Genomic DNA, 26,374 nt, shown 5'->3' on the forward strand with positions numbered 1-26,374 from the left:
ACGGAAAGGGTTGGAAAATATGTAAATAACGGCCGCGTCGCTTCTCCGACACATGCGTGTGGATTGTGGATGTCTACTATTATTGCGTTGCCATGCGTAAAAATGTGAATATTGTACGATTTAGAGCGACAAAAATATTCGACCGGCTTGAAAGTAGTCCATTTGTTTTAATATATTAACAAAAAATACAAATTTTATGACCAATATACATCGAAAAAGTATAATTTTGTTATATGTAAAATAATAATGTGGAATCTAATGGAAAGTAATAATAATAAAAAACCTCAGAATTCCCTCCTCTTTCACCTAAATTTTTTTTTAATTTATGCGATAATATATACATGTATTTATAAACGTTAAAATTTTTTTGTCTTTATGAAGAATTCAATACTACATATATAACGAATGGATGAATAATATATAAAGCATCGCAAAAAAATTGCAAAATTAATATATTGAAAATACACATTGTGTCTATTTTTGTGCATACCATAGGATATTTTCATTTTTTTAAAATTAATTTTACATCGGGACATGATGCATATATATACATACGCCTATCATTATATCTGATTTATTGACTGAATAAATACCATTGTCAAAAATATCTCCAATTGTTAGCAAAAATTAATTTATGTTCTCTTTTTTTTCAATAAAAAAGTTCAAGGACATGAGTCATCCTGTCATTCAGCTATTTTTCATTGTACCTACATTCAGTGTTAAATATGGTAAATTGCGCACAAGATCCTTTTATTGCAATAATTAAATTCGCATTCGAGATAATAATGTAATATACATATTTTGTAATTCTCATTTAAGTATTATATATATATACACACATTTTTTTAGATTCTAGATTATTCCAAAGATACATTTAAAAATTAAAAAAATAAATACGAGAAATTTGTACGAATTAATAATAAATTAAGAAATTAAGAAATAAATTAAGAATTCGAATTGATAAATCAATATGCAAATAATTTGAAAGTATTGATATGATAAACTGTCAAGTTTTTTAATCGCATTATTTTTATGAACTGCATTTCAATCTTGAATGGACTTTGTGACAGTCAGCTGATCTTAAAGTATACGCGAATGCGATCCGCTTTTAATCATAGATAACATACTCGAGTGTACAGTTCACGAATATGGCGTGTAATATAATGTTTGCATGTGCGTATTCGAGCGCAAATATGTAAGAACGTGTACGTATATGCGGTATGTAAGTACGTGCCAAATAAGAATGATGTCACCGTATGACGCACGCGAAATTGGTGAGCGCTTATTCCCGATGCTGGCCGATCCCGTAGAATACAAGGAATGCGACTGTTAATGGAATTTATGTATCCTATTCGCAGAGAAAACTCGTATCTATTGATTATCATTACACGGCAAACGCGTTCGTCTAACATTATGAAAATGTTGATAAATTAAGGATCGGAAAAACTTTCAATCACTGTAGAATCAAAATTACGTATTTGTGTCAAAAACAAATTTTCATTTAAAAAAATAGATAGATATATGTAATGTTCGCTTTTGGAAAACATTTTTCTGACAATTGGGGATTTTCTGACAATGCATGATACATGAGAAATAAATGTTTATATATACAAATCTTTTTTATTTGTTTGCAGCACTTCAATTTTTTTTTAAATTTCTTTTTAATAATTTTATTGTTTATTAATAATCTCTCAGAGTATGTAATAATAATAATGTTTATTAATAATCTCTCAGAGTATGTAATAATAATAATGTTCTAATTAGTAAAAGAAATCAAATAAATAATTAAAAAGAAATATTTCTTTAAATGCTCTTTATATGAAGTGATTTTTGTTACAATTTATTTTTTATAATTAACACATTGCTTTATTTTCAATATATAATGTACTAAAAAATCAGCATGTTTAAAATATTCAAGATTGTGAACTTGATATGCCTAAGCTCTCGTCTGATCGTTTGAGTTTTAGGTTTTTAATATAAACAACCTAATATATAATATTTATATATAATATATATAATATTATATATAATATATATATATAATATATAATATTTATATCGCATGTTTATAAAATGTTGACAATTCTCTATTACGTACAATATGCATGTAAAGAGAATTTGAGGATAATTAATAAAATATACATATATATTTTGCATTAATTAAATTTTCTATCACTTAATTGGGACATGTGATAAATTATTGCATTGTATAAATTTGTATGTGCAATCACATAGCATTTAAACACAATCAGAAAAACAATATTTTGCATAATATAGTAATTATTGGATATTGCTTCAAATTATTCAATTATGACATTTAAAAAAACATCTTGTCGCATTGTATTCTTTTTATTAATTCTTGTATGTCCTATAAAAAATTACATGGAGATGGAACAGAAAAGGAGAGAAAGAATAGAGAAACAGAGTAGAAAGAGAAGGAAACAGAAAAGGAAGAGGAAGGCCCAGAAAAATGATTTTGCACCCATAATTGATGACTAATCTAAAATGAATTCTATGGTATGCATGTTACCTTTGCATGATGATAGAATAATTGTCATTGAAGCTGTAAGTCTCACCTTGCGGCGTCTTAAAAAACAATACGATGTACTGTTTCATAACGAGTGAAAAAGAAAATGATGTTCACATTAAGAGTGTTCACATCCTATCATATAATCAGTCATATATTTTAATTTTGCTGCGGTGGTTCTGGATCGTCTGGATTGTCGCCCATTTGCCGTCTTAACGATTCGACTAACTCGGGATTTGTATTCTGTATTTGCTGTGCCAATTGTTGACCTCTGAAATATTTATATGTATAAATATATAAATCAAGCTACATGAACATATCCAGCTATCGACAATGTTATCGACACTTTGATTTTATCAAATATAAAATGATAATAAATAACACTCACGCTTCTATGAGTACTTCCATACGAGCACCTTCTTCCACATTGCCGGACATGATATTAGATACCATATTCTGCATAACTGGATCGGATAACATCTGACGCGCCATATTCATTAGAGCAGGATTGCTTAGAAGAGTACTCAAATCCACACCATGCAAATTAGGCAAATGCTCACGGACGAATCTTAACGAAGCTAATTTGTCTTCCGCCAAATGTAAATTATTCCGATAACTCTCATTATCTGGTTCCATTGCTAATGCTTTCTCGTAACTTTCCTTAGCTTCTGTATGCTTTTCCAAACTAGAATATGCTAAGCCTAATCGACCATATGCTTTGCTATATGAGGGATCGATAGAGAGTGCTGTGTGACAATCTTTAATGGCTAGAGCATGATTACCGAGTTTGCTGTGTACAGCGGCTCTATTGCAATAATATACCGCATTGCGACCATCTAATTGTATTGCTCTATAAATAAAAATACATTGAATCAAAAATAGAATAATATTTTATAGAGTACAGAAATAGAGAAATTATGTAAAAATTACTTTGTATAATTGGCAAGTGCTTCATGATGCTTATCTTGTTTCATAAGCGCATTGCCTTCGTTTTTCAATCTTTCCGCCTCGGCCTTTGTTTCTGCTGAAGCTTCTGGGCTTAGATTAGGTGCTGCGTTGTCTACCGTATTCTTGTAAGCTTGATATAAATTAAAATTTGCCGGAGCGTCAGAAGCTTGCACATTGTAAGCACTTTCCAGACACTGGATAGCCACTTCTAAACTTTCGCGGGAGTCGGCAGTTATATCCCCATCTTGCAATTGATCAGTTAGAAACTGAACAATTGCCGAAATTAATCCTTTGATCCCAGCCATTAGTCTTCAATCAGGAAATATTTATTCCTGCAAAGAACAAAAATTGTGATGAGAATGCAATATTTTATGACACAACTACACACATATATATATATATATATATATATATATATATATATATATATATATATATATATGTTATAAAATATTACATATATATATATATATCAAATACAGAGCATCATAATCATTTGATTGAAAATAATAAAAAAATTGACAAAAATAATGATCGAGACACGTTATAATGTCTGACTATTTGTTTTGTGGAAGCAACGGCAATTACAAAGATCCAAAGGTGATATGGGGATAATTATCTAATTTTTAATTTATCATCGGTTAACCTAACCAAAAAAAGTTTTGCCAAATGTTTTTAAAGACCTAACAGGAGACTCTTCTACGCGTAAATATATTCGTCCACAGGTTCGATTATCCTTTCGAATCGCGATATCACATTCTGTAAACGCGCTACGTATTCTAATAACATCGGACTCTAATAATCCTCGTGGACGTCGCGGTCGTGACAGCTGATAGGAATGAACCAGACGAACGCGAGAGAGCAGTGACATAAACGCGAACGATTAGACGATCGCGAGGAAACGCGAAGGGATTTGCACCTTTTTCTCAATCGGTTAACTCGGACAGGAAGCCGAAGTCAGAGCGGGACAGACGGAGAAGAGATGCTCCGCTCGCGCGCACGTAGCACTTTGAAGTCTGTCGAAGTTGCAACTTCAGTACAGTTCGCGCACCAGGGGCGGCGGAACGAATTTCGACGACTTCCGCTACGCGAAAGTAAAAATGTGTTTGCGTCGTTTTTGAAAAAAACGAAATTTGCAAATATATGAGAGAATATATCAGAGAGCTTTAATGTTTGTTTTATTTATGTAAATATCTTAATAGATTAATAAACATTAATAAACAAATTTAATACGTAACAAACGGTTATATATAATTTTATGTCATTGTTTAGAAACAAAAGATACGTTCTTTTACCGTGAAATTTTATACTACAGCGATCGCGTTATTTTGTCGAAATCCAGCTGAAGTAAAAAAATATTGACGAATCTTTTGAAAATGTTCTAATATACATATTGCTTTGTAATTTGTACGTTTTGTATACTTTTTGCATATATCACGAAGCATATCTAATGACAATGATTTGAAATCTATAAGTCTTCTGATTGTCAGTGCGCAAGTGTTCGCGAGAATCGCCGCTCTTCTTTAATTTCTATTTCCAACCCCATAAGCGATAGAACATTGAATATAATACACATAGAGTGTTATACATCAATAAAAAATTACCATATATTTTATAAAATATTATAGTAATTAAATATTTATATTAATTAAATTTTCCTTTGCGAATGTTGTTCACCAATAACTCTATTCATATCATTCGCGTGGCATAATAAATAATGTAACATATAACAACATATATGTAACAATATATGTGCAACAATGTAATAAATATGTAATAAATATGTAATAAATACCTTAACGAGTAAAGAATAATAAACAATGTAATAGAAATAAATAACAATATAAAAAGAAAATAGAATAAATAATTAATTAATATCGCCGTATTTTTTAGAGTTGACTAGCGATTAAACGGCGTAATAAATATATCGATATATTTAATATATGTATATTGAAATATATATAAATATTCATGCGTGCGTATGTATATATAAAACGTTCATTTTTATGACTATTTCTTTGTAGAATTAATGTGGACCCTGTTTCACAATTCGAAAAATTATATTGTTGTCATCTGTGCCAATCAAGATGTAATGATGACCGATATGATAAAATGGCATCATCGTTCGTAAGCCGTCCACAGAGTGTTGCAGTTTCATTTGGAATTTCTGAAAATAATCGTGAAATTACGCGTATTAGTATGTATCTCTGAAAATTATTTTAAAATATTTTATTCCACAAGAAATCATCAGAAAAAGTTTCCTATTTTACTTATTCATACTATAAGAAAATAAGAGTCAACTAATATAAGAAAATAAGAGTCAATATAGAAAAATATAATAATTTATAGGCTTACCCCGGCAAACATATATTCGTAAATATAAAATCGTCCGCCCTGCGTTGTGACAATCACAAACACATCGCTATTGCCAAAATCTGTGAGAGAAAATAACAGTAAAAAAATTAAAAAATACATTTATAAATTGTAATAAATAAATAAAAAATAAAATTTTAATTGTAATAATAATCGTTAATAATAATTATTAAATTATGAATTGTCAATTCAATCATTATAATAGGATTAAAATATGTAAAAACATACAGATTAATGTGTCTTATAAGTATATTAATCACTTTGAAATTCATACCATCGGTGTAGAAGCACTCAATTCCATTAATCCGACGAACATGAAAAATGTTTTGATAGTTGTAAAAGTTGCGGGACGTGGGATCATATTTGTAAATATTCACGGCGTTTGTATCAGGATTATCCAGTAAGACAAAATGATCCTTTCCTTGCGATAAACTCTTTACGTAACGGCTTCTACTAGCGAATGTTCTCAGCTGTTCAAACTACAAAAAATAAAAAAATTAATTTATGTTAATATATTTTATTATAATATAAATATATAAATATATATATATATATATATATATATATATATATATATATATATATATTATAAGAAGCTATTGTGCACACAGAGAGATCTTTAGCTTGATTATCTGGACAATTATTATACCTTTTGTGTTAATGAATTGAATCTATATAGTGAAGATTCCGAAGACTCGCCAAAGCAACCGATGAGAAGGAATACTTCGTGATTGATTTTGAAAATCTGAATAGACCAGGCACCGTCCGTAGGAATTTCTTGAACTAATGTTGCATTCCTCTGTGTCATATGTATTCTATAAAGCAAGGAATTTGTACGATGCGTCACGCGTACTTTATCATAATAAATCGCCAAAACTATATACACATTATCTGTAAATTAAATTTCATATTAATGTTTGAAATCTCAGATAAATTTTTTTCATTTCATTTCAATTTTAACGATGCATAAATTCTTTAATATTACATAATGTATCTACCATCGTGTTTAAAAATGCTGGCATCTTTCAAATATCCTTCTATCTTATCGAAAACGTCTTCGTGAATTTCTTTAGAATCTTCAGACTTCATCAAGGAAATTGTAGTGAATTCTTCCTTGGTTCTTGTCGAAGTGCATTTTTCACTGTTCGAAACGGCATTTGTTACTACATTGACACCGAAAATACCGCCCGGATCGTGAAAATTCTTTATAATTTCTCCGGGATTCACTTGCCATTTTCGCACATTTCTATCGATGATTTCTACCACAGACTGATACGTACACAAACAATTGTCTGGTAGCCCGCAAAATCTTCCGGGCTGATCACTATGCATGTTCAATCTAATTGCGTTCTCGTTAAAGTGCACTACGTCGATCTTGCTGACATTGGTCCCAGGTATCTCTAGATCTTTTTCCATCTCCAGATAAAAGAAGATATTGCGCAAAGTCTCGAACACTAGTGAGTTATATTTGATATTCTGTTCGATTATCCTCCAGCTTTCCTCCAGGCTTTGAACAGTCTTATTCACCTTCTCTTTGGAATCACTGATAGCAGAACGCAAATTTGCGTCGTTTACCAAACCAGAAATATTCATATTTTTTATCCGAACGTCCGTCTTGAAAATCTAATAGAGATAATTTAAGCATATATTAAAATTAATTTTAATATTGAACATTTGTGTTAAATTACAATGGCTTGTATTAACTTTGATTTCTATCTTTGATTTTTAAATCTTTGAATTTTATAGATTTAGTGCATTCTGATAGAAATAAAAAGATTCGTTTAATATTATACTAACAAGATTTCCAAAGATGTCGACATTTTCATCGTTTTGTATACCGTCGTTATATTCTTTTATTATTTCGACATCATTGACTCGCGGCGCAGTAACATTTCCTTCGACTATCAAATCCTCTTCAAAAGTTTTCGTGCCATATATCATCTGCATTTCATTAATATTATTCAGAACAAACTCGGATGGCTGAATCCCATTGATTTTCCCTACATGCACATTATCTAAAACATCACATAGAGAAAAAATGTCAATCTTTCCTTATGTTTGTTAACAAATTTTACATTAAAATTAAAAATTTTTTTTTTAAATAATGATCAAAATAATTATATTGTAAAATCATAAAATAATGTACTATAAAGATGTGCATTATTTCCCAAAGTTCGTATTCTTATTTAAATTATAAATTCATATTTTTAATCAAGAACAAAGTAATTATAACGTAAAATATAATGAAAGTATACAATTATATAAAATTTTATCAGAATTGATCAACAACTCTATAAATTACAAATTAAATGATGATGTAGCGAATTAATCTTGCTCCAAATGGACAAATAATTTAAATAATTATTGATCACTATTTTCTCTCTCTTTATATTTCATTGAGAATCTCTAATAATATTATCATTAAAAATTATGTAACTCGTATAATTGTTTCACCTGTTACTGTGACGACACCATTAAATTTCAAATCGCATGAGATACTATGATTTCCAGTAAGAGTGACGCGGTCGCTTGCAAACTTGTCGAACTCTATCCCGTTCAAATTCCTTAAATGTACGTCGTCCATTATTACAAGCTGCTCGAAGAAGATGTTATCTGGCATAACGTCGTCGAAACGTACAACAGCGCTGATGGATGCGTTAAGATCGGCATTGTTAGTGTAGAGTTTCTCAATTGTTACATCCTTGAGGAATGTCAACGGACCGACAATCGTTTCCTCGCGATCCTTCCTAACCACCGAATCATTAAATTTGAGAATATCCACATCATTGACCTTGGCAATACCCAAATCACCATTCACCATCAATTTATCTGCGACGAAATCATCCTCGAAGAATTTCTTTCCGCTGATTTCGATTTCTTCCCCGTTGTCGATCACGGCGTCAGATATTATGTATCCAATCTCATTGATTTCATTGAACGGGCCGGTGACCGCCCACGCGCGAATGTCCTTCGTGAAGGTCACTTTACCCGTGATATTTTGGTCTCCAGTCTTGGTCACGGCATTTTTCAACAAGTAAGATATAGAGGTAGGATTAATCAAGGATGTCTCCCAAGAAATTTCGTCCACTTTCAGGAAATCGATATTTTTTGCAGAAATGTTCACTAAACTGTCGTACAACTGGAGCATAAAAAAATTATTTAGAAAAAAATCTAAAAATTAATGAACTATCAAATTAACATTTTATGTGTATCATATTAAGATGAAATGAGATCTTTATTTTACCTCGCGTACATCACGTCCATTCAACTTCGAACTAATCACATCGCCTTCGATAAATAAATCGCAGAACGTTACGTTGCCTGTGATAGTTAAACGCTCGTCCACCCACATGAGCTGCGAAGCATTCTGTTGGTTGATGAAGTCTATTGTGACGTTGTCAGAAGTGACAACGTGAGCCGAAAAATGTCCCGGTATCGTTTGTTCTTTCGATTTTAATAGAACACTGGCAAACAGTTCATTAAAATTTCGACCCTGAAGAGACTCTATTGTTATGTTTTCTACGATCAAGCTTTCAATGTTCTTTTCCGATGTTATTACGATGTCGCTTTGTCCCAATTCTTCTAAGAAACTTTCCATCGATTGTCCGTCCACTTGACCAACCGTCAGGTTCTCTACTATCAAGTCTCCGTCAATGACAATTCTGCTCCAGTCAGCATCCGTCAGATCTTTTAACTGCTTCAGGAGATTCAGCTCGGTTCCGTTCAATCTTTCCACTTCCAACTTTCGTACATTGAATTGCGGTATCTTCAAGAACGATATATGATGATCATCGTTGATGCGGAGCCCGTCTTCGAAAAGAATCTCGCGATCATTGAGAAAACGAACATCGAGATTGTCGACGAATACGCGACGTGCTCGAACGACGGCAGGATATTTCGCGATTTCCGAGACATTTGTTCGAATCCCGTTCATAATGTCATCAACGTCGATGCCGTTGAAAGCTGAGGTAATGATATCTTCCGCTTTGAGACTTTGTAGATGCAATTGTTTCCTAATAGTTAATTGATTCTCTTCAACTTGAAAGAAACTATCGTTCGAACCGTCTTCAGAGAAAAATTCGTCGACATGAAGATTTTCGAAGCGTAGGTTAGTGAAGTCGCTCGGTATCTCCTCCATTGTGGTGTACAAGAAGTCATCCTCCGCGAAACCATTGAGATACTTTGCGTTGAGTCTGTCGATGGTGAAACCGTTTTCAAAAGTGATCTTTTCCGTGATCGTCTGATCGCTAGATTTCGTCCAGAAGTTGTCGAACATGTCGTTTACGTTTACTGGAACATCTTCTACAAAGAGTGCAGCTGTATTTTCGATTTTGATGTTCCGAAGATGTAAATCACCCAATATCGTGACATTTTCGTAGATATGAAGAAATCGTACGTCCAGCATTTTCATCATAGATGTGTTTACGTCAATCGTGAAATTCTCGGTGACGTGGAGATTCGCCAGTTTTAACTTGCCTTCAAATAATATATGAAATTTTCTTAAAATATCTAATTGTAAATATTGAGCACAGTATTACACAAATTTATTAGATTATATCATATCAAAATAAAAGACAAAATAAAAGATTTTTGACATTGGAAAGAAAATAATCAATTATATATGTATAATATGTATAAATAATTCTAATAAATATGTATAATAGAACATTCTAATAAATAAAAAATTATTTTAATAAAAATTAATTTTTATATTAATATTAATATAAAATATATATAAATAATTGATGAAATAGAGTACATTATAAGATAGAATATATTATAATTAAAATTTATCAATTATTAAAATAATTATGTAAATTGTCATAATTAATAGATCAAATCATTTCATAAATTACCCGTAATAACATTCTCACGAGACTTTCGCGCAGCTTTCTCAATTGGTATTCCGTTAATCGTTTCAGCAAATAGATTGTCAATCTGCAAAACTTCTATATAGAAGTCGTCAAAAGTCTGATTCGTTGTTTTTGTCATAAGTTTATCAGCGGGAATACCATTCAACATCTCCGTCGTAAAATTCGTAATGGCCAATGAATTTTTATACGTGATTGTACCTGTAATAAAAATTTTGTTAACACTTTTTTAAAACTGATTTCTATCGGTAAATGATAGCACAAAATAACAAGTTGTTCAACCTTTAATTTTCTGAGCATAGTTAATGCGGAATAAATCATCGATCAATTGATCGACAATTGTCCCGTTCAAGTTTTTAATTTTCAAACTTGATACTGTCAAATCAGAATGCAATATAATAGTGTCCTTTGAATATTCGATGGAGTTATTTGCAGCGGCAAATCTGATTCCTTCATCATTTTGTAACATCCAATCTGCAACGCATCATTACATTATAATTAAAAAACGTAAAAAATATACATATATATGAGATAAAATTATAAATTGTTCGGTTTTTACTCCAACTTACATTGAGGTGGCACTCCACAGAGAGACTCCACTTCAAGTTCGTGCACAATGATACTTTCTATGTGCAACGGATGTGTAAAGTTTTGATTGCCTTCCGAGAGAATTATCTTCTCCGATAGGATCTCTATGTCATTTACGAAATCCACATCCACCTGATCGATGTCCAACTCTTCTAGATATGCATCGTCGACCATGATGTCTTCCGAAGGTTCTAACGCAATTGTCATCATTTTTTCCTGCCAATTCGATAGTCCTGTTAACGCGACATTGTGGATACTGTGATTAAGTTCGTCCAAAGATTTTTCAATCTGATGAGGTGGCAAAATGTCTTCGTTAGTCACAACCTCGATGCTCTCCACTGTGCCGGATTGCAAGTTTAAATTATCGAAGCTCACTGGCTCTGAGATCGTTAAATTTTTCGCAGATGGTAAGAGAAATTTCCAAGAAGCCTCGGCTTCCTTTATAGCCGGCATTCTTGCCTGTAACGCTTCGATCAGATCTGACAAGCATTTCCTTGTTGCATCAACATCTTCTACAGTGTTTTCTGTGAAAGAGAAATTTTATTAAAAATTGTATTCTATCATTAGAAAAATCTACAAACTTGAGATGTTTATAACAATGTAAGAAATAAGAATTTTAAGTAGTACGTCGTTTGACATGAGTATGTACAGATTGATAAATATAAAAAAAAATAATTAAAGAAACAGATCTTAATAAAAATTTCAACATTCTTAATTCCTCAAAGTACAATAAAAAATATCAAAGTAGTATAAGATGGATAATGTAAGCTTATTTTTATTAGTTGTTTTTTTCGTGATGAATAAAAAAGTTATCAATTATTTACCAGTTGATACCGAAGTCATTTCAGCCTGCCATTGTTCCACCCAATATACATTATTTTCCTCAATAACCAATACTATAGTCATCGTGTAATTGTTCATCGACACCATCATGTCGATTATTTTTTGACTATTTTTGAAACGTTTAATGTTTTCAATTTTCCAATCGGATGTACTATGAAATTTATATAACTGGATGATATTCTGTAAACATATTTGCATACTTACAATATTACCACGTTTTATTTTTATAAAAAAATTAATCTGTTTTCTTATATTTACATCATGTGCCGCAACTATAAAAGTATCGCCGTCTACGTGGAAGATACTCATCAAGCTATCAGGATCAATCTCTGAAAGACTAAACCAATCCAACAACTCCTGTCCTAGAATGCAATGGTTCAATTAATGTTTTATTCGAAAAAAAAGAAATTTTATATTTTCAAGAGAAATATGCTAACCATCCCAGCAGAGAACATTGCTCGGCCTTAACTTGTTTGTCATTAAGATGAAGTTGAAGTCGCTGTGGACATAGTGATGCATCGAAACCGGTCGCGCAGTGGACAAAAATTGTATCCTCGCGATGTCACCGCCTTTAAACTCGTACACGTCAGAACCGACCTGCGGATTCTCGGCGTCGTACTGTGCAAACACGATAATCGTCGATCGTCGTTGCTCAAACGCGGTGACTGATATCGCGCCAATTGTCATCACCTTGTCGACTACGTCCATGTATGTGCCACTCCATCGATAGATACTGCAATTCGATAGAAGATTATAAGAGACATTAAATGTAATTTAAGAAAGCACATATTCTAAATCAAAATATAAAAGTTATAAACGAAGAATGTATATATATATATAAACTGAAATTGAACTGTGTAAATATGCGGGACTCACATGGATGGCACGGAAAATTTGCCAACATAATTGGCGATAACCAGATGGAGTTGATCGTCTTGTATGAAAAATTTAGCATCCATTACAGAAATCCTTCTCTGTCCAATAGTGTGGCGGAATCGCAATGTGTCTTTACGTGTTACCGTATAAAGACTACACAAATCGGATTCGTAACATAATAATAGATAGGTGGTATCTTTCCACACGATGCTCTGCAATTAGGGCAACTCGTTGTTTAAATTGTAATATAAATTAATTATATATAGATAAAAAGAAGAGCGTATAATAAAGATTGTATAATACACATATTATATAAATATGGAAATGTATGAACATAAAAATATAAAGATCATAAATACAAAGAATATATATTATCCAAATAATATTAAATATATAATTATAAAAAAAATATTTTCTACAAAAAGTGCGATAGAAAATTGAAATTATTGATAATGATATTATGATTAAAATACCTTAACAAATTTAATAGCGGAGTACTCCTCTTCGAACAAATCAACTTGGCGTAATGCTTCGTAAGTTTCGTTCCAAGGGGTGTTGTTGAGAGAAGGTGCCATCACGCGATTGCCATCAAGGATGAATATTTCGTCGAACATATTTATCACGAATGGCCGATGCTCGCTCGTTAGAGGCACTCGCCATGATATATCCCATTGTACTTTATATAATTTTTCCTGCACTATACAAACAAAGAATGCTTGTTATCTTGTTTCACACTTCACAAAAAATTATTTCTATCTAAATAGGTAATATTTTTATATTATATTATATTATGTATATATTTCATCTGCATATATTAAAAAATAAATTATAAAAAAGAAAGAAATTTTTAAAGAAGAATTTTAATATAATTAAATAATTTAGAGAAACATTGTTTTGAAAATATATATCTGTCAAATTAAATTTATTACACAAAATTACCTGGAGAAGTTTCCTGAATGTGAATTTTAATGAATTCTATTTTAGATTGCCGTAATTTCTCATACAGATATTCGTCCACATTTATCGCGTGCACGAATAAGAACTGAATAAAGGCACAACCTGCCACCTGCAACATAAAAGACATTTAAAAAATACAAATTTCACATTTTATCGTTTACTGTATTCACATTAGAAAAGATAACGGTACTCACAAATAGAAAAAAGAGTTTCATGGTTTTGTAATTTCAATTACGGTGCTACCATTCACAGTAAAGGCTGTGTGAACATTGAGAGATTTCAGAAACAGTCTGTGATATTTGGATGACCTTCCCTTAACATATCTACGATGAATAACTGAGTATGAATATGATAAACGTAAATATGCCAAATATGTACACATGGATAAATCAATAATATTATGAGGTAGAGCTATACACATATCAATGTATGCTTATCAATTTAAAATTAAAAATTTATAAGTAAGATAAAAGATTACAAATTGTGCTCAACAGAAGGTTTTCTACGTGTATATATAAATCCTATACATACAGGGTGATTCATATACAGTGATTGATGTAAATATTTGCAAAAGTTGAGGATATTATGTAAAAAAAATTTTTATAAAAAATATCAAGCGATTACGTATTTCTTTTTCTTTAAGACTATGTGTTTTTGTTTACAGGAATTAATTTTTCTTTTGTTATTCTGTGTATAAAAGTTGAGGCAAGATAACTGAAAAATTTGAATATTTTACGAGATAGTTTATGTAAAATTATGTTAAATTAAAGTGTATGAATATCTCGTAAACTATTAATGTTTTGCCATCGTATCCCTTTTACGATAACTTTTTAAATACTCGCAGAATCGATATATATAAAAAATTAGAGTAATTACTTGCATTTAAAAATTGTATCTAAAAACCTATTGATCTTAAAACCTCCTTAATGACTGCACAAAATAATTTCCATCATACGATATCCCCCTATGTATCAAATATTTTTTGTATAAATTTTTTTTTATATATCCTCAACTCTTGCAAATATTTAAGAAGAAAATATATGAAAGATAGATATGAAATGAATAAATATAATTACTGCAAGTTTTATTGCTTGGTAAATTACAGTCGCGTTTCGATAGATTTCGAGATTTATTGCGATTAATCAGCTTAGTGGCATTCGAATCTATATTTTTTGCGACCGAGAAGTAATAACTATATATTCTCTGTTTGACAAAACATTACAAGGATAAAATAAACTTTGAAGCCTTGAATCTTAATTTCATAATTAAATATTTAATCCGTTAAAAATCAAGAAATTAAGAAATACGATTTTATTGCGTTATCTTTTCTTAAACAATCGGAGGTCAAATAATTGCAAATCTTTTCAATATATATATATTTTTAGTTTTTATATTTTTTTATAATTTATATTATTTATATAATCTTTTTCGTCTTTGCTTATACTTTGAGTTTTTACATGTGAATTAAAAATTGTATGTGGGAAATTTATTGTACTTGTCATGTTTCCTGAAGGCATAAAAATAAATTTATACCACTGTCACTGATAGTTTTCTGAAATACTATAAATAAAACAAATTGTGACACAAATGCAACTATGTATATAAATGTAGACATGACTATATATATATATATATATATATATATATATATATATATATATATATATATATATATATATATATATATAATGATATATATATGACTATATTAAATACATAAAGAAACAACAATTTATTTAAATATGGTGTATTAAATTCAATTTTTTCGCATATATAGAAGGTATATTCAACTTACTCTTAGGTATCTTACAATGATTCTCTCTCATACCTCTACTTTTTTCAAGAGAAAAATCTTCCGATTGTGTTTTAAGTCATTTCAATATAAAACAAGTATTGATTCTTCTGATAAATATTTTAAGAAACGAATACCAACATTTCCTTAAAAATCTGAGAAAAGAAATAATCTGCATATAAAATGCGAAACAAATAATTCTCCTTCAGTCTCCTCCTGCATTCTAATTAACGCATTCGAACATCGCCATCGATCTAAATAAAACATAGATCGTGCGTTCGAATATCAATCTTCATACACCGTGCGACAGACGCGAGCGATACGCGGAAGCGCGCGCATGCGCATTAGCTAGTGGCGAGCGTTTTGATTGGCTGCGCGCGGCTAGCGCAACGTGACGCGTCGACGATTCGTCGACGCGATTCGATCCGACGACAGCGACTCCGCGCGACCTAGTTGCGACTCTAACTACCAACACCGTCCTAGCAAGTACGATTTATCGGTCGCGCGCTACTATCTGCCACTGGAGCGGAGGGTGATCGGTTTATTTTAAACGGCGGATTTTCTCGTTCACGTCGGGTGCGCCCGTCTAGCGCGTCATCGGCATCCCGTTCGACGGAACTGCCGCTTCTCGCGATTACCCGTGAACGTTGGCGCGTCGGGAACTCCAGACGCCGCCGCCGAGGAAAACGATCCGCGCAGCTGCGTGCGCGATCGAGAGCACGCACGCACGTATGTGATGTGTCTGTAAGTGTGTATGTGTTGTATGCGTGTCGGATCGTCGAGCGTTCGCGTCTGTGTATGTGAGCGCGACCGCGTGCGGGCGGTTCCCACACGACGTCGTCCGTGCAACAAGTGTCAGGAGGAGGAGGAAGAGGAGGAGGCGGTGGCGGCGGTTGCTCGAACTGTGCGGTGGTGTGGAATACGTCGTGCATGGTGCTGGTAAATCGGTGTGCGTGACGGCTGGATCGGTTGACGGCTCACGGCGATCACCATCAACACCATCCTCATCATCACCATCATCGTTATCGTCATCACGACGTGCTGAGAGGATCGTCACCGGCGAGGGCGCGGGATGGGCTGCGCCGTGAGCACCACCGGCGAGAAGGAGGCCGCCGAACGGTCCAAAAAGATCGACAAGGACCTCCGCGCTGATGGCGAGCGGACCGCCAGCGAGGTCAAGCTCCTGCTGCTCGGTAAATGCCCTTTTTCCCCCGATGTTCGGATTCCTCCAACCCGGTTGCTCGTGCACGACGGTGCGAGGAACGGATATAACGCGGACGCGTGATTCTGCTCTCGGTTCCGGTTCTTTGGAAGACGATGAGAAATTTGCATCCCCTACTTGATGGCGATCTCTCTCTCTCTCTCTCTCTTTCTCTCTCTCTCTCTCTTTCTTTCTCTTTCTTTTTCTCTCTTTCTACTCGCACCTCGCCTTGTATCTTATATTGGACATACGCTCGCCCAACTCTTCCGAAGACGCCGCGTAAACCATTATCCGTAGAATTAGTCTGTTCTTCTTAGCTACACTTTCCGCTTATATTCTTGTAGCTTTTCCATTCTACTCTTCCCCAAAGGATAATCGCAAATTCCTTCTTTCCTTCAAAGCAGAGAGTTCACATGGTATAAGTTACAGATTTGTTACTTTAGCTCCTGCTATTTAACATTCACGCGCTTCGTATAAATATTTTTTTTTTTTTACATATATTAAATAAATTAAATTTTTGGATCAGTATTCTCTCCTGAAGAATATATAACGTTTTTTAATATTTTTCTTCTCGGTGCGAATCTATTGCAATCAAGAGAGGCCGCAAACGGTGCGTAAATTGATGACACGCGAGATCGTTTCGTGAGATTCTTCGAGTGTTTGTTCCGACTATACAGATTCCTATTCAATTTAGTAATATCTTTTATCTTATAGTTTGTTACACTTTTCTCTTTTCCTCCTTCCAAGAATCGCTGAGAATGTATTTCACTTTGCGTACAGGAATTCAGTGTCGAAAGAACTTTAATTTTTCCTTAATCGCAGACTCGTATGTATTTGTACGGAAAAAAAAGAGCTCCCTGTTAACGCGTGTGGTTAGCACAGGTGGCCCTAATTCAAACGAAGAGCGCTTTCCTAATCTCAGCGACACGGTGTCTTTCGGTTAATATGCTTTAGATTGCGCGAACTCTGCGGTATCCTTTTTCGCGAGCATTTCTCGCAATGTATGTGTATGTGTATGTGTCATGTTTCACGTCTACGTTAGAAGACATAGACACACTTGTGAACACGAAATTGCTTTCGTTATTTCGTCCACAATCACGATTTGTTTCTCCGCGAATGAGTTTTCTCGAAAAAGTTACGGAATGTTCTAATTAACCCATCCTATTAATTATAAAGTCATAAAATTGTGTTTATTTATATATTTTGTCTTTAAAATATTGAAGAATTGAAATATATATATATTAAATTCCTGATTAAATTTATTTAATGTCATAAGTTAAAAAAGAAATACGATTTATTTAAATTATAGGATTTGAAAAATATTGTCAATATATATGCGACATATTTCCAGATTTAAATTGAACATTTTAAATATATCTCTATATTTTTTAATGCATTTTAGATATTATTTAAAATTATTTCAGTACTTATTAATACTTCTTATTGGTAATTAATATTTAATAGATATTTAATTTTAATCATTCGATATTATATTGACAATACTGAGTCATTTAATACTGTCAGTTGAAGAGTTTCAAATTTTTTTATAAGCTTTGATCAAGAATATACAAAAATGCGAATGAATAGAACGTGCACAGTGTTACGGGAAACTTGAATCATCGGCCGCGTGTGAATCATGAGATTACGTCTCTCTAAGATCTGTGCGAATTATATCTTCGTCTCACTTAGGGAAAAAATATTATTCTTCCTCGAACGAGAACGAGTTATCTTTGACAGGATGACTGGCCAGATCGCAAATCAATCGAATGAAACTCTACAATGAAAAGACCGATGATTAATCGGTTAATTGATTTCGTTCATACAACCTAATTAAATCTCTCAAGTGCGAGCGTATTTGAATAGATTTACATTGATTAAAAAAAATAACTGCCAGTCGTATGTCAAATAAATATTAACAATGCATGACGTGATAACAATTTTATTTATATTTTAATATATATTCAATATTTGCAATGATCACTGATATAGTATAACATATATATTTAATGTGTTAAAATTCAAGGTGCTGGTGAGTCTGGCAAATCCACGATAGTGAAACAAATGAAAATTATTCACGAGACGGGCTACAGTAGAGAAGAATGTGAGCAATACACAAAAGTAGTATACAGCAATACAATACAAAGTCTAATGACAATAATCAGAGCTATGGGGGAGCTTAGGATCGATTTTGCTGATCCCAATAAAGCGGTAAAATCCTTATGTCTTTCTATTAAATTTATGCGAAAGATTTATCGCATACATCAAATAAAATAAAATTTAAAGCAATAATGCATATAATTCCGAATATATATATTTTTTTTCATATCTAAAAAATAATTTATACATTTCTTTTTTCCAAAAACTAATCAATAGTTTTATTTGAAACAGAACTTCAGACGATAAATCTTTTTTCAACATTTGACAATCACTAATTATCAATGATACTTGTGCCCCACTGACATTAGGTAATATCGGCCTTGTGTTTGCGTTGTAGGATATGGCGCGACAATTTTTTACCCTCGCATCGGCGGCAGAGGAAGGTGAGCTAACTGGGGAGCTAGCGCTATTAATGAAGCGATTATGGCAGGACGCAGGCGTGCAGCTCTGTTTCACGCGTAACAGAGAATACCTGCTCAACGATTCGGCAGCGTACTACCTTAATGCACTTGATCGTATAGCGCAACACAATTACATCCCGACGCAGCAAGATGTTCTGCGAACGCGTGTCAAAACCACGGGAATCGTGGAGACGCATTTCTCCTTCAAAGGTCTACACTTCAAGTATGTTGGATGCATTGCATTTATTACTCGAGGATGTTTACAGAATCTATCTTAATCTATTATTGTGTGCAAATGATATTGAGTTATTCATTGAACCATTTTTTCATTGAATGATTTCGCGAGCACGTCAAAAAGTTTTTATAAAAAATATTACATTTTAATATACATATATAGAGAACTTTTTGATAGATATAATTTTTCTGCGCGACAAAAGAATATTCATTAAAATTATAGATTTTTTTATTAGAATTAAGAAAATTCACAAGAATTGTAATGTAATTATATTTCTTCTTCTTCACAGAATGTTCGATGTCGGTGGTCAACGGTCAGAAAGAAAAAAGTGGATACACTGTTTCGAGGGAGTCACCGCAATCATTTTCTGCGTCGCTCTGAGTGGTTACGATCTAGTGCTGGCGGAGGATGAAGAAATGAATCGTATGATAGAGTCGATGAAGCTGTTCGATTCGATTTGCAATAGCAAATGGTTCGTCGAAACGTCGATCATACTGTTTTTGAACAAAAAGGATCTATTTGAGGAGAAGATTACCAAAAGTCCACTAACCATTTGTTTTCCGGAGTATAAGGGTGCCAACACTTACGAGGAGTGCGCTTCTTACATTCAGATGAAATTCGAGAATCTGAACAAGAGAAAGGATCAGAAACAGATCTATACGCACTTTACATGCGCCACAGATACGTCCAACATACAATTCGTGTTTGATGCTGTAACAGACGTGATAATCAAGAACAACTTGAGTAATTGCGGTTTATTAAGCTAAGTACTCAAATACTCGATCAGACTGTCAAAAAAAATAGAAAACATATATCTCAACATATCGATGATTCGTAGATCTTTGGCACAGGGGAATGACAAAGAGACTGATCGAAAATTCTGAAAGTATATCGCATATCGCTTATAACACTTAAATATGAATACATATTCGATCATTATTTGATGACTTTATTCACACATTAGGCTCTTGAAATATTCTATTGCAGTATGATGTAACTTTTTTCACTCGATTCTATAGTTTTTAATGAAGCGAATATATATTATGTCCTTTGTACAAATTCGTAAATTTGTCGGGATTTCTAATACGAATATGCTATTTTTTAATTTATTGATTTTACATTTTGGCAATGAGATATAATAACAAAATATTGTCAAATTATGAACAAATTATTCACAGTACTCGGGAATCAAATGTCAAGATAAACCATTTCACGTTATCGCCAAGGGTATTTTTTTTTATGCACTGTTTCAAACTTTGCAGTGTTTATATTTTTAGAATATTAAACAAACGCGTGCATTGGTATGATTAATTGTATCTTTAAAAAATTTTTTTATTTATGACAGAGTAATTATCTTTTATCTTGACAATCGTAATTTGTTGAGAAATGCGAAAATAATATAATTTTGGTTTGAAAACATGTTTATATGTATTGACGATAAAATTTTATACAAATTATATTGATTAATCATATTAATGCACAATATATATTGTTTAGTTTCCTATAAATACAATTATACGAGACAATGCACAGAAGAAAAATTAAGGCAATAATGTTAAATATATAAATATACATACGTACATTTACTCCCGATTAAGAAGAGCAGGTAAAGTGTTACTTTATTTTTGCTAAATGTATTTAACTATACTAACCGATAATTCTAGATAGCTATTAATTTAGTAATACTTTTTGTATATAATTTATTACATACACTAAAAACGACTATGTGTTAAATGGAAATGCGTTTCTATATTTCTGCTCATATCCATTTGCATTATGATAAATAATAGAAATTCCATATCTCAACATGGCTCTCTGTTTTTTTTTTTCTACAATATATTAATCGATTTGAGAAACAACTTTTTTGTACAAGCTTCGTTTTTTATACATGTATTAATAGGTAATAAAACAAATCATTCTTATTCTTCGAATTTATCGAATTGAAATGACAATATTAGTATTAGTGCAAGACAAGTTCAAATCAAATTTCTTTATACAGTTTAGATCAATAAATGACATTTTTTTAAGATTGAAGGTTTTCTTCCTTCCCAAATCTGATCTTTTTATTATTTGTAGATCATTCAATACATATATACATGTTCAATGTTTTACATCTCGTGTATTAAGTGAGGATTGATCTAACTAATAAAACGCATCAACTATGCACGCAAGTATAAAAGGAATGCGTGTTACTGACGTGCTGTAAGACAAAATTTATATTATGGGTAAGTATATGTGAGAAACAATTTTCTCTACATACATTACTATACCATTTTTGTTACATAAATTTTTTTACACATATATACGTATACGTTCATTTTTCCGCTATTAGAGCCACCTTTATGTAAATAAGCTAAAAATAATTGAAATTAAAACAATAGTATAAATAGTTAATATATACAATTTATAATAATTAACATTTTGACTGTCACGTAGTACGTACTTTCCTGTGAGTTATGATTACTATGAATAACTTCTGTTCTTTTTTTCTGTTTAATTTACATTTGCATTCGTTATGCATTATGTGTAACACGACAGTCAAAATGATAGAACATTTATATAATATACATAATAAAAACATGATACTATGTCTTCTGGAAAATAACGAGAAGATTTAGGAAAATAAATGAGATAGATAGATGGGGATGTTGGACCCATCGGGACGGACGCCTTAGAAATGTTTATGGAATGCAAAATATAGGAACTTTAAAATTGGGAGAGATAAATAAAATTATACATAAGAGGACCTTAGATTATAATCTAAATTAGCCGCCATTAAGATAATCGAACTCTAGCTCCCCTGTGCAAAAAGGGCACATACAGGTGGATTATCAGAAATACATATTTTACACTTGTGAAAATACTGCTGCGTTTGAGTCTATCCTGTTCCTTCTGTCGTGCTACATATAATCATTTGTAAAATTAAGCTCCTTGGAGTTTTTTGGTACACTTAGACTATTAAGATACTCTGCAAAGAAACTCCTAAAACTTTATAGAAGCAGTACTAACATCAAGAATTACATTTTAAATTATATTAGCATAAGATACAAGCAGCGACAACTATAACATTATTACCGCATGTATCTTACCATTTAAACTTGATGGATCATTAACTTCTTGATATATTCAATTTGATAACGCTCTCAAAACGCGAGTTACGAACATACATATCTCTGTCACATCAACAACCATAAATCTTGATTGGATCTTTGAAACGATAGCTATTTGCGCTGTTTAAACATTCGGAGTGAAAACACAACAGCTTCCTGCTTTAAGGCTTATCCAGATTAAATGGGGCTCAACAAGATTAATTTGTATATTACCACCAACAAGAAAAATGCGGAATATAGATTTGGCAAGCTTATGACGGCCTCTATGGATACAAATCTACAATTAATTATGCTCACGATATCAGAGATCGAAAATAATTTTGATTTGACGATTCTATTCTTAGAATAATCACGGCTTTTTAACTATCCTACCTATCGCGAATCTGGAACTCAATTTAGAAGCAAGGACTCGTCAATTATGTCAACTCGTCGTTATTAACTTCGTAAAGAATCACGTGCATTACAATAACGTTAAATAAATGTACCGATTCTTTCTGTCAAGAATATTTATCTTACGTCTCTTTCTTATTGAGGATTTCTGGCCAGAATGGGTGGCCCGCCGATTGTTCTTGCTGGAACGGGTGGTGGAACATTCGGCAGAGGTAGACTTGGTGGTGGATGCTGCGAAGCTTGCCTGTGCGGCAAGTTGGAGGTATCGAGCTAGGCAAGAATCTGCTCGACGGTTCCTGAGATCCTTCCGTACGCAGTAATGATGGCGGTGGCCGGTTTGGTACGGGATAGCTGGGCGATGCATCCAGTATTTCTTCGTAAATGGCTGAGTCAGGCGATAATCTTTCATCTTGTTGATCTTCTGCTGCCTTGTCTGCGACCGGTTGCGTCATGGGAAGCTGGAATTGATTGAGAACTACACTAAAGACACTTGCACGCGGTCCCTTTCGCTCATAAACAGAATTCTTCGGTGGTTGAGATGATCGTCCGGGTGGTGCCGGTCTCGGAGGTAGCATCGCTCCGTTGGGACTACTTCTACTGGGTGAAGGACATGATCGTTTGGCTATTTCTAATTGTTCCAATCGTTGCATGGGACTTTTTAACGGCGAATTCGTCGTGAACTGCGCTACCGTGGTGTTACTGCAGATCTCGATCTCCTCGATCAGTTGTGCTCAGTCAGGCGATTTCAGTGACAGCTTCAACGTCTGACCGCATATTTGCGTCATTCCCTTCTTCGCCACAGCCAGGGCACACTGGCCATCCCTGAACGTCACCCAGGTGGTCTCATCGACGTAACGGACCAAAATCGCCTCACCAATATGAGACAAATCTTGTATCAGAGCGAACATAAGATTGTTGTCGAACACGCTATCCATGTATTCGACATCCTCCATCGCCTTGACTATTATCGTGCCATCGGGCGGACCCAAATCTTGTATCGACTCCTTGAACACGCGCTTACGTTTCTCGGAATCGACACAATGTACCTCTATGTCGATCGTCGCAAGTACCGGGCGATGGTCGCTCTGTTTCAATTCTGCTCTATTATAATAAACTAGCTTTCCCGGATTCCAATCTGTAGGCAAATCTAAAGCAGCGTAATTGATAAATATAATTATATATTTGATTATATTAAATATAAACGGATGTAGTATCATAGAGAAAAACTAACCCATATCAGGTACTTGTTTCCTACGTTTCCAGAGAACTCTATCCGTCCATGCGGGTTGACGATACTTCTCACTAGTGTCATAATCATCCGAGAACAAATCGTATTTATATGTAGAATCGAAAGTGATAGGTTCTTCCAAGAAATTCTTGAAAACATTACCCTGCTCTTGTTGAACCTTAAAATTATAAATCTCATAAAGTATATATTATTAGAAACTAAATCTGTAAATATTAAATATTGAATTGATAAAAAAAACTTTTTGTTTATTGCTACATGACTTTCCCAGGTAGCACTGTTCGTTTTATAAACGTTTTCTAAACGTATCTAATACGAGAAGATACGTTTAGAAAACGTTATGAAATGTTTATTAAACGAACATGTGCTACTTGGGTTGATATTAGTAAATGAAAAAAGTGAACTTTTTTTTTTAATTATAACTTGATATGACATAGTATATCCTTAATTGGTCGTATTGTAGTATCTGATCTAATTCGTTCCACTTAATCATTTCCTTCATCTCATCCTTATCCATAGACTCTGTAGTTAAAATCACACGAAAACATAAAATCGTGTGTATTCAGAGTTCTGTCCATGGGAAACTATCTTGTAATCTCGGCATAATCAGCGTTACGTTCGTTCACTTGCGCCTGGCCGGCAGCGAATTGCGCGCATACGAAGCAGAAAGATGTGGAGTAGAGCACGCATCTGATCGCCGCGGCGTCCTTGTTTCCGGTTGCGCCTCCCAATCCTGTTTTCAATCCACGTCTCGCAGATGCGGCGCATGCACTGGTCATATGTCATATAATCAGATATAGGCAAACGCCGACTAATTGCTTATATGTCACGAGAACGTACTCTGTGTCCTTGCAAGGACCTTTTGCAGTTCGTCGGCCCAAGCTTCCGCGTTGTCCGAACTGGCGGCGATGATATTGCTAGCGTTTAGATCAACAATCTCCTCGAATCCAATCGCGAATATGTCTACAGGAACATCATTGTCCGTGTTGTCTTGCTCCAAGGTCACCAAGGCTGAAGAAAGAAATTATTAGAGGTTTAATTATAAAAAAAGAACCTTTGCAATATGTTCTTTCTTATACTTTCCAATGATTCACAGCAAAATACAATACTTACATGATTTACGTGGCCCATCGAATAATTAATCAGACAGAGATACATCCTTGTAAACCACACTCCTAAAGTGTTTTTCTCATTATAAGTATCGACGCTTACCCTGAGATTCATTGTAACTACGTACTCGTTATAGCGCTTGCACATCTCTCGCAGATTTGGCGCGGTATGTAACATGTTGGAAGGTAATAACATACGTGCTCTATCAGCCAGTTCTGTGTTTTACGTCGAACCTAATAATAAGATATTGATCGCTTCCTGCTTATTGGAATCTAATAAATTAATCTGTATCTTTCTAGCTGCCGATCTCGCGCCGTCCGGTAACTTAGAACTTGGATAGCATCAGTTTCGAATTGCACAAGTCAGTAGTTCTGATATTATCAATTGTAATTTTTACTTGTACAGATTATATTTCAGTTTAATTTTTTATTGAAAATGCACTGTAAAAAAATTTCTTTTACATATTAATGTAGTTTCTTTTATAAAAAATTCCTTTGACAATTGTACCATAATTTGCTAAACATTCTACATAGATATATTATTCTCATATGATAATTAGTTGTTTGTAACATGCACTGTGAAATAAAATTTTATAATTCATAATTTTCAAAAAAAAAATGGTTTTCATCATACTGTAATCCTAAATTTACTCATAATTGAGAAAAATTATCTACGATTGTATCAGAAAAATAGAAAGCATTAAATGTCGGGTTTTTCTGGAGAATTAAGAAGACCCATATTAGCGAAGA

General features: G+C 33.1%; 3 protein-coding genes and 1 pseudogene across 5 annotated transcripts; 1 reads left to right on the plus strand and 3 right to left on the minus strand.

Annotated features, from left to right (window-relative positions):
* Positions 1-2,330: 2,330 nt before the first annotated feature.
* On the minus strand, positions 2,331-4,539 carry LOC140668206 (small glutamine-rich tetratricopeptide repeat-containing protein alpha). 3 transcript variants are annotated; one of them, XM_072897012.1, is made up of 4 exons: positions 4,395-4,539; positions 3,458-3,807; positions 2,916-3,377; positions 2,331-2,798 (listed from the first exon to the last, which is right to left on the minus strand). In XM_072897012.1, exons 2-4 carry the CDS (start codon positions 3,778-3,780, stop codon positions 2,687-2,689), a joined length of 897 nt encoding a protein of 298 aa, XP_072753113.1. In that variant the 5' UTR covers positions 3,781-3,807; positions 4,395-4,539; the 3' UTR covers positions 2,331-2,686. The 3 variants fall into 3 exon arrangements, with proteins under 3 accessions (XP_072753113.1, XP_072753114.1, XP_072753115.1); XM_072897013.1 differs by lacking the exon at positions 4,395-4,539 and adding an exon at positions 4,159-4,352; XM_072897014.1 differs by lacking the exon at positions 4,395-4,539 and adding an exon at positions 4,127-4,352.
* Positions 4,540-5,057: 518 nt separating this feature from the next.
* Positions 5,058-14,403, minus strand: LOC140668178 (uncharacterized). Its single transcript, XM_072896918.1, has 18 exons — positions 14,178-14,403; positions 13,966-14,092; positions 13,500-13,723; positions 13,027-13,238; positions 12,588-12,883; positions 12,409-12,512; positions 12,132-12,330; positions 11,289-11,831; positions 11,002-11,193; positions 10,705-10,920; positions 9,093-10,324; positions 8,303-8,987; positions 7,646-7,863; positions 6,847-7,471; positions 6,498-6,739; positions 6,123-6,327; positions 5,831-5,910; positions 5,058-5,642 (listed from the first exon to the last, which is right to left on the minus strand). The coding sequence occupies exons 1-18, from the start codon at positions 14,196-14,198 to the stop codon at positions 5,502-5,504; spliced, it is 5,562 nt and encodes a 1,853-aa protein (XP_072753019.1). The 5' UTR covers positions 14,199-14,403; the 3' UTR covers positions 5,058-5,501.
* Positions 14,404-16,267: 1,864 nt separating this feature from the next.
* On the plus strand, positions 16,268-21,575 carry Galphai (G protein alpha i subunit). The gene is made up of 4 exons (XM_072897000.1): positions 16,268-16,968; positions 19,000-19,184; positions 19,471-19,757; positions 20,059-21,575. Exons 1-4 carry the CDS (start codon positions 16,848-16,850, stop codon positions 20,534-20,536), a joined length of 1,071 nt encoding a protein of 356 aa, XP_072753101.1. The 5' UTR covers positions 16,268-16,847; the 3' UTR covers positions 20,537-21,575.
* Positions 21,455-26,037, minus strand: LOC140668196 (synaptojanin-1-like; annotated as a pseudogene).
* Positions 26,038-26,374: the final 337 nt, after the last annotated feature.

This window comes from Anoplolepis gracilipes, chromosome 7, assembly GCF_047496725.1.
Source record: "Anoplolepis gracilipes chromosome 7, ASM4749672v1, whole genome shotgun sequence".
NCBI classification, from domain to species: Eukaryota; Metazoa; Arthropoda; class Insecta; order Hymenoptera; family Formicidae; genus Anoplolepis; species Anoplolepis gracilipes.

Excerpts from the sequence above, each read along its gene's own strand:
- LOC140668206 (XM_072897012.1), bottom strand. The coding sequence starts at position 3,780 with ATGGCTGGGATCAAAGGATTAATTTCGGCAATTGTTCAGTTTCTAACT. Across the intron at positions 3,378-3,457 it reads GCACTTGCCAATTATACAAA|AGCAATACAATTAGATGGTC; the intron begins GTAATTTTTACA and ends TTTTATTTATAG. Across the intron at positions 2,799-2,915 it reads ATGGAAGTACTCATAGAAGC|AGGTCAACAATTGGCACAGC; the intron begins GTGAGTGTTATT and ends TAAATATTTCAG.
- LOC140668178 (XM_072896918.1), bottom strand. The coding sequence starts at position 14,198 with ATGAAACTCTTTTTTCTATTT. Across the intron at positions 12,331-12,408 it reads TTATAGTTGCGGCACATGAT|AATATCATCCAGTTATATAA; the intron begins GTAAATATAAGA and ends ATATGTTTACAG. Across the intron at positions 7,864-8,302 it reads TGGTGTCGTCACAGTAACAG|ATAATGTGCATGTAGGGAAA; the intron begins GTGAAACAATTA and ends GTGATGTTTTAG.
- Galphai (XM_072897000.1), top strand. The coding sequence starts at position 16,848 with ATGGGCTGCGCCGTGAGCACCACCGGCGAGAAGGAGGCCGCCGAACGG. Across the intron at positions 16,969-18,999 it reads GGTCAAGCTCCTGCTGCTCG|GTGCTGGTGAGTCTGGCAAA; the intron begins GTAAATGCCCTT and ends TTAAAATTCAAG. Across the intron at positions 19,185-19,470 it reads TTGCTGATCCCAATAAAGCG|GATATGGCGCGACAATTTTT; the intron begins GTAAAATCCTTA and ends TTTGCGTTGTAG.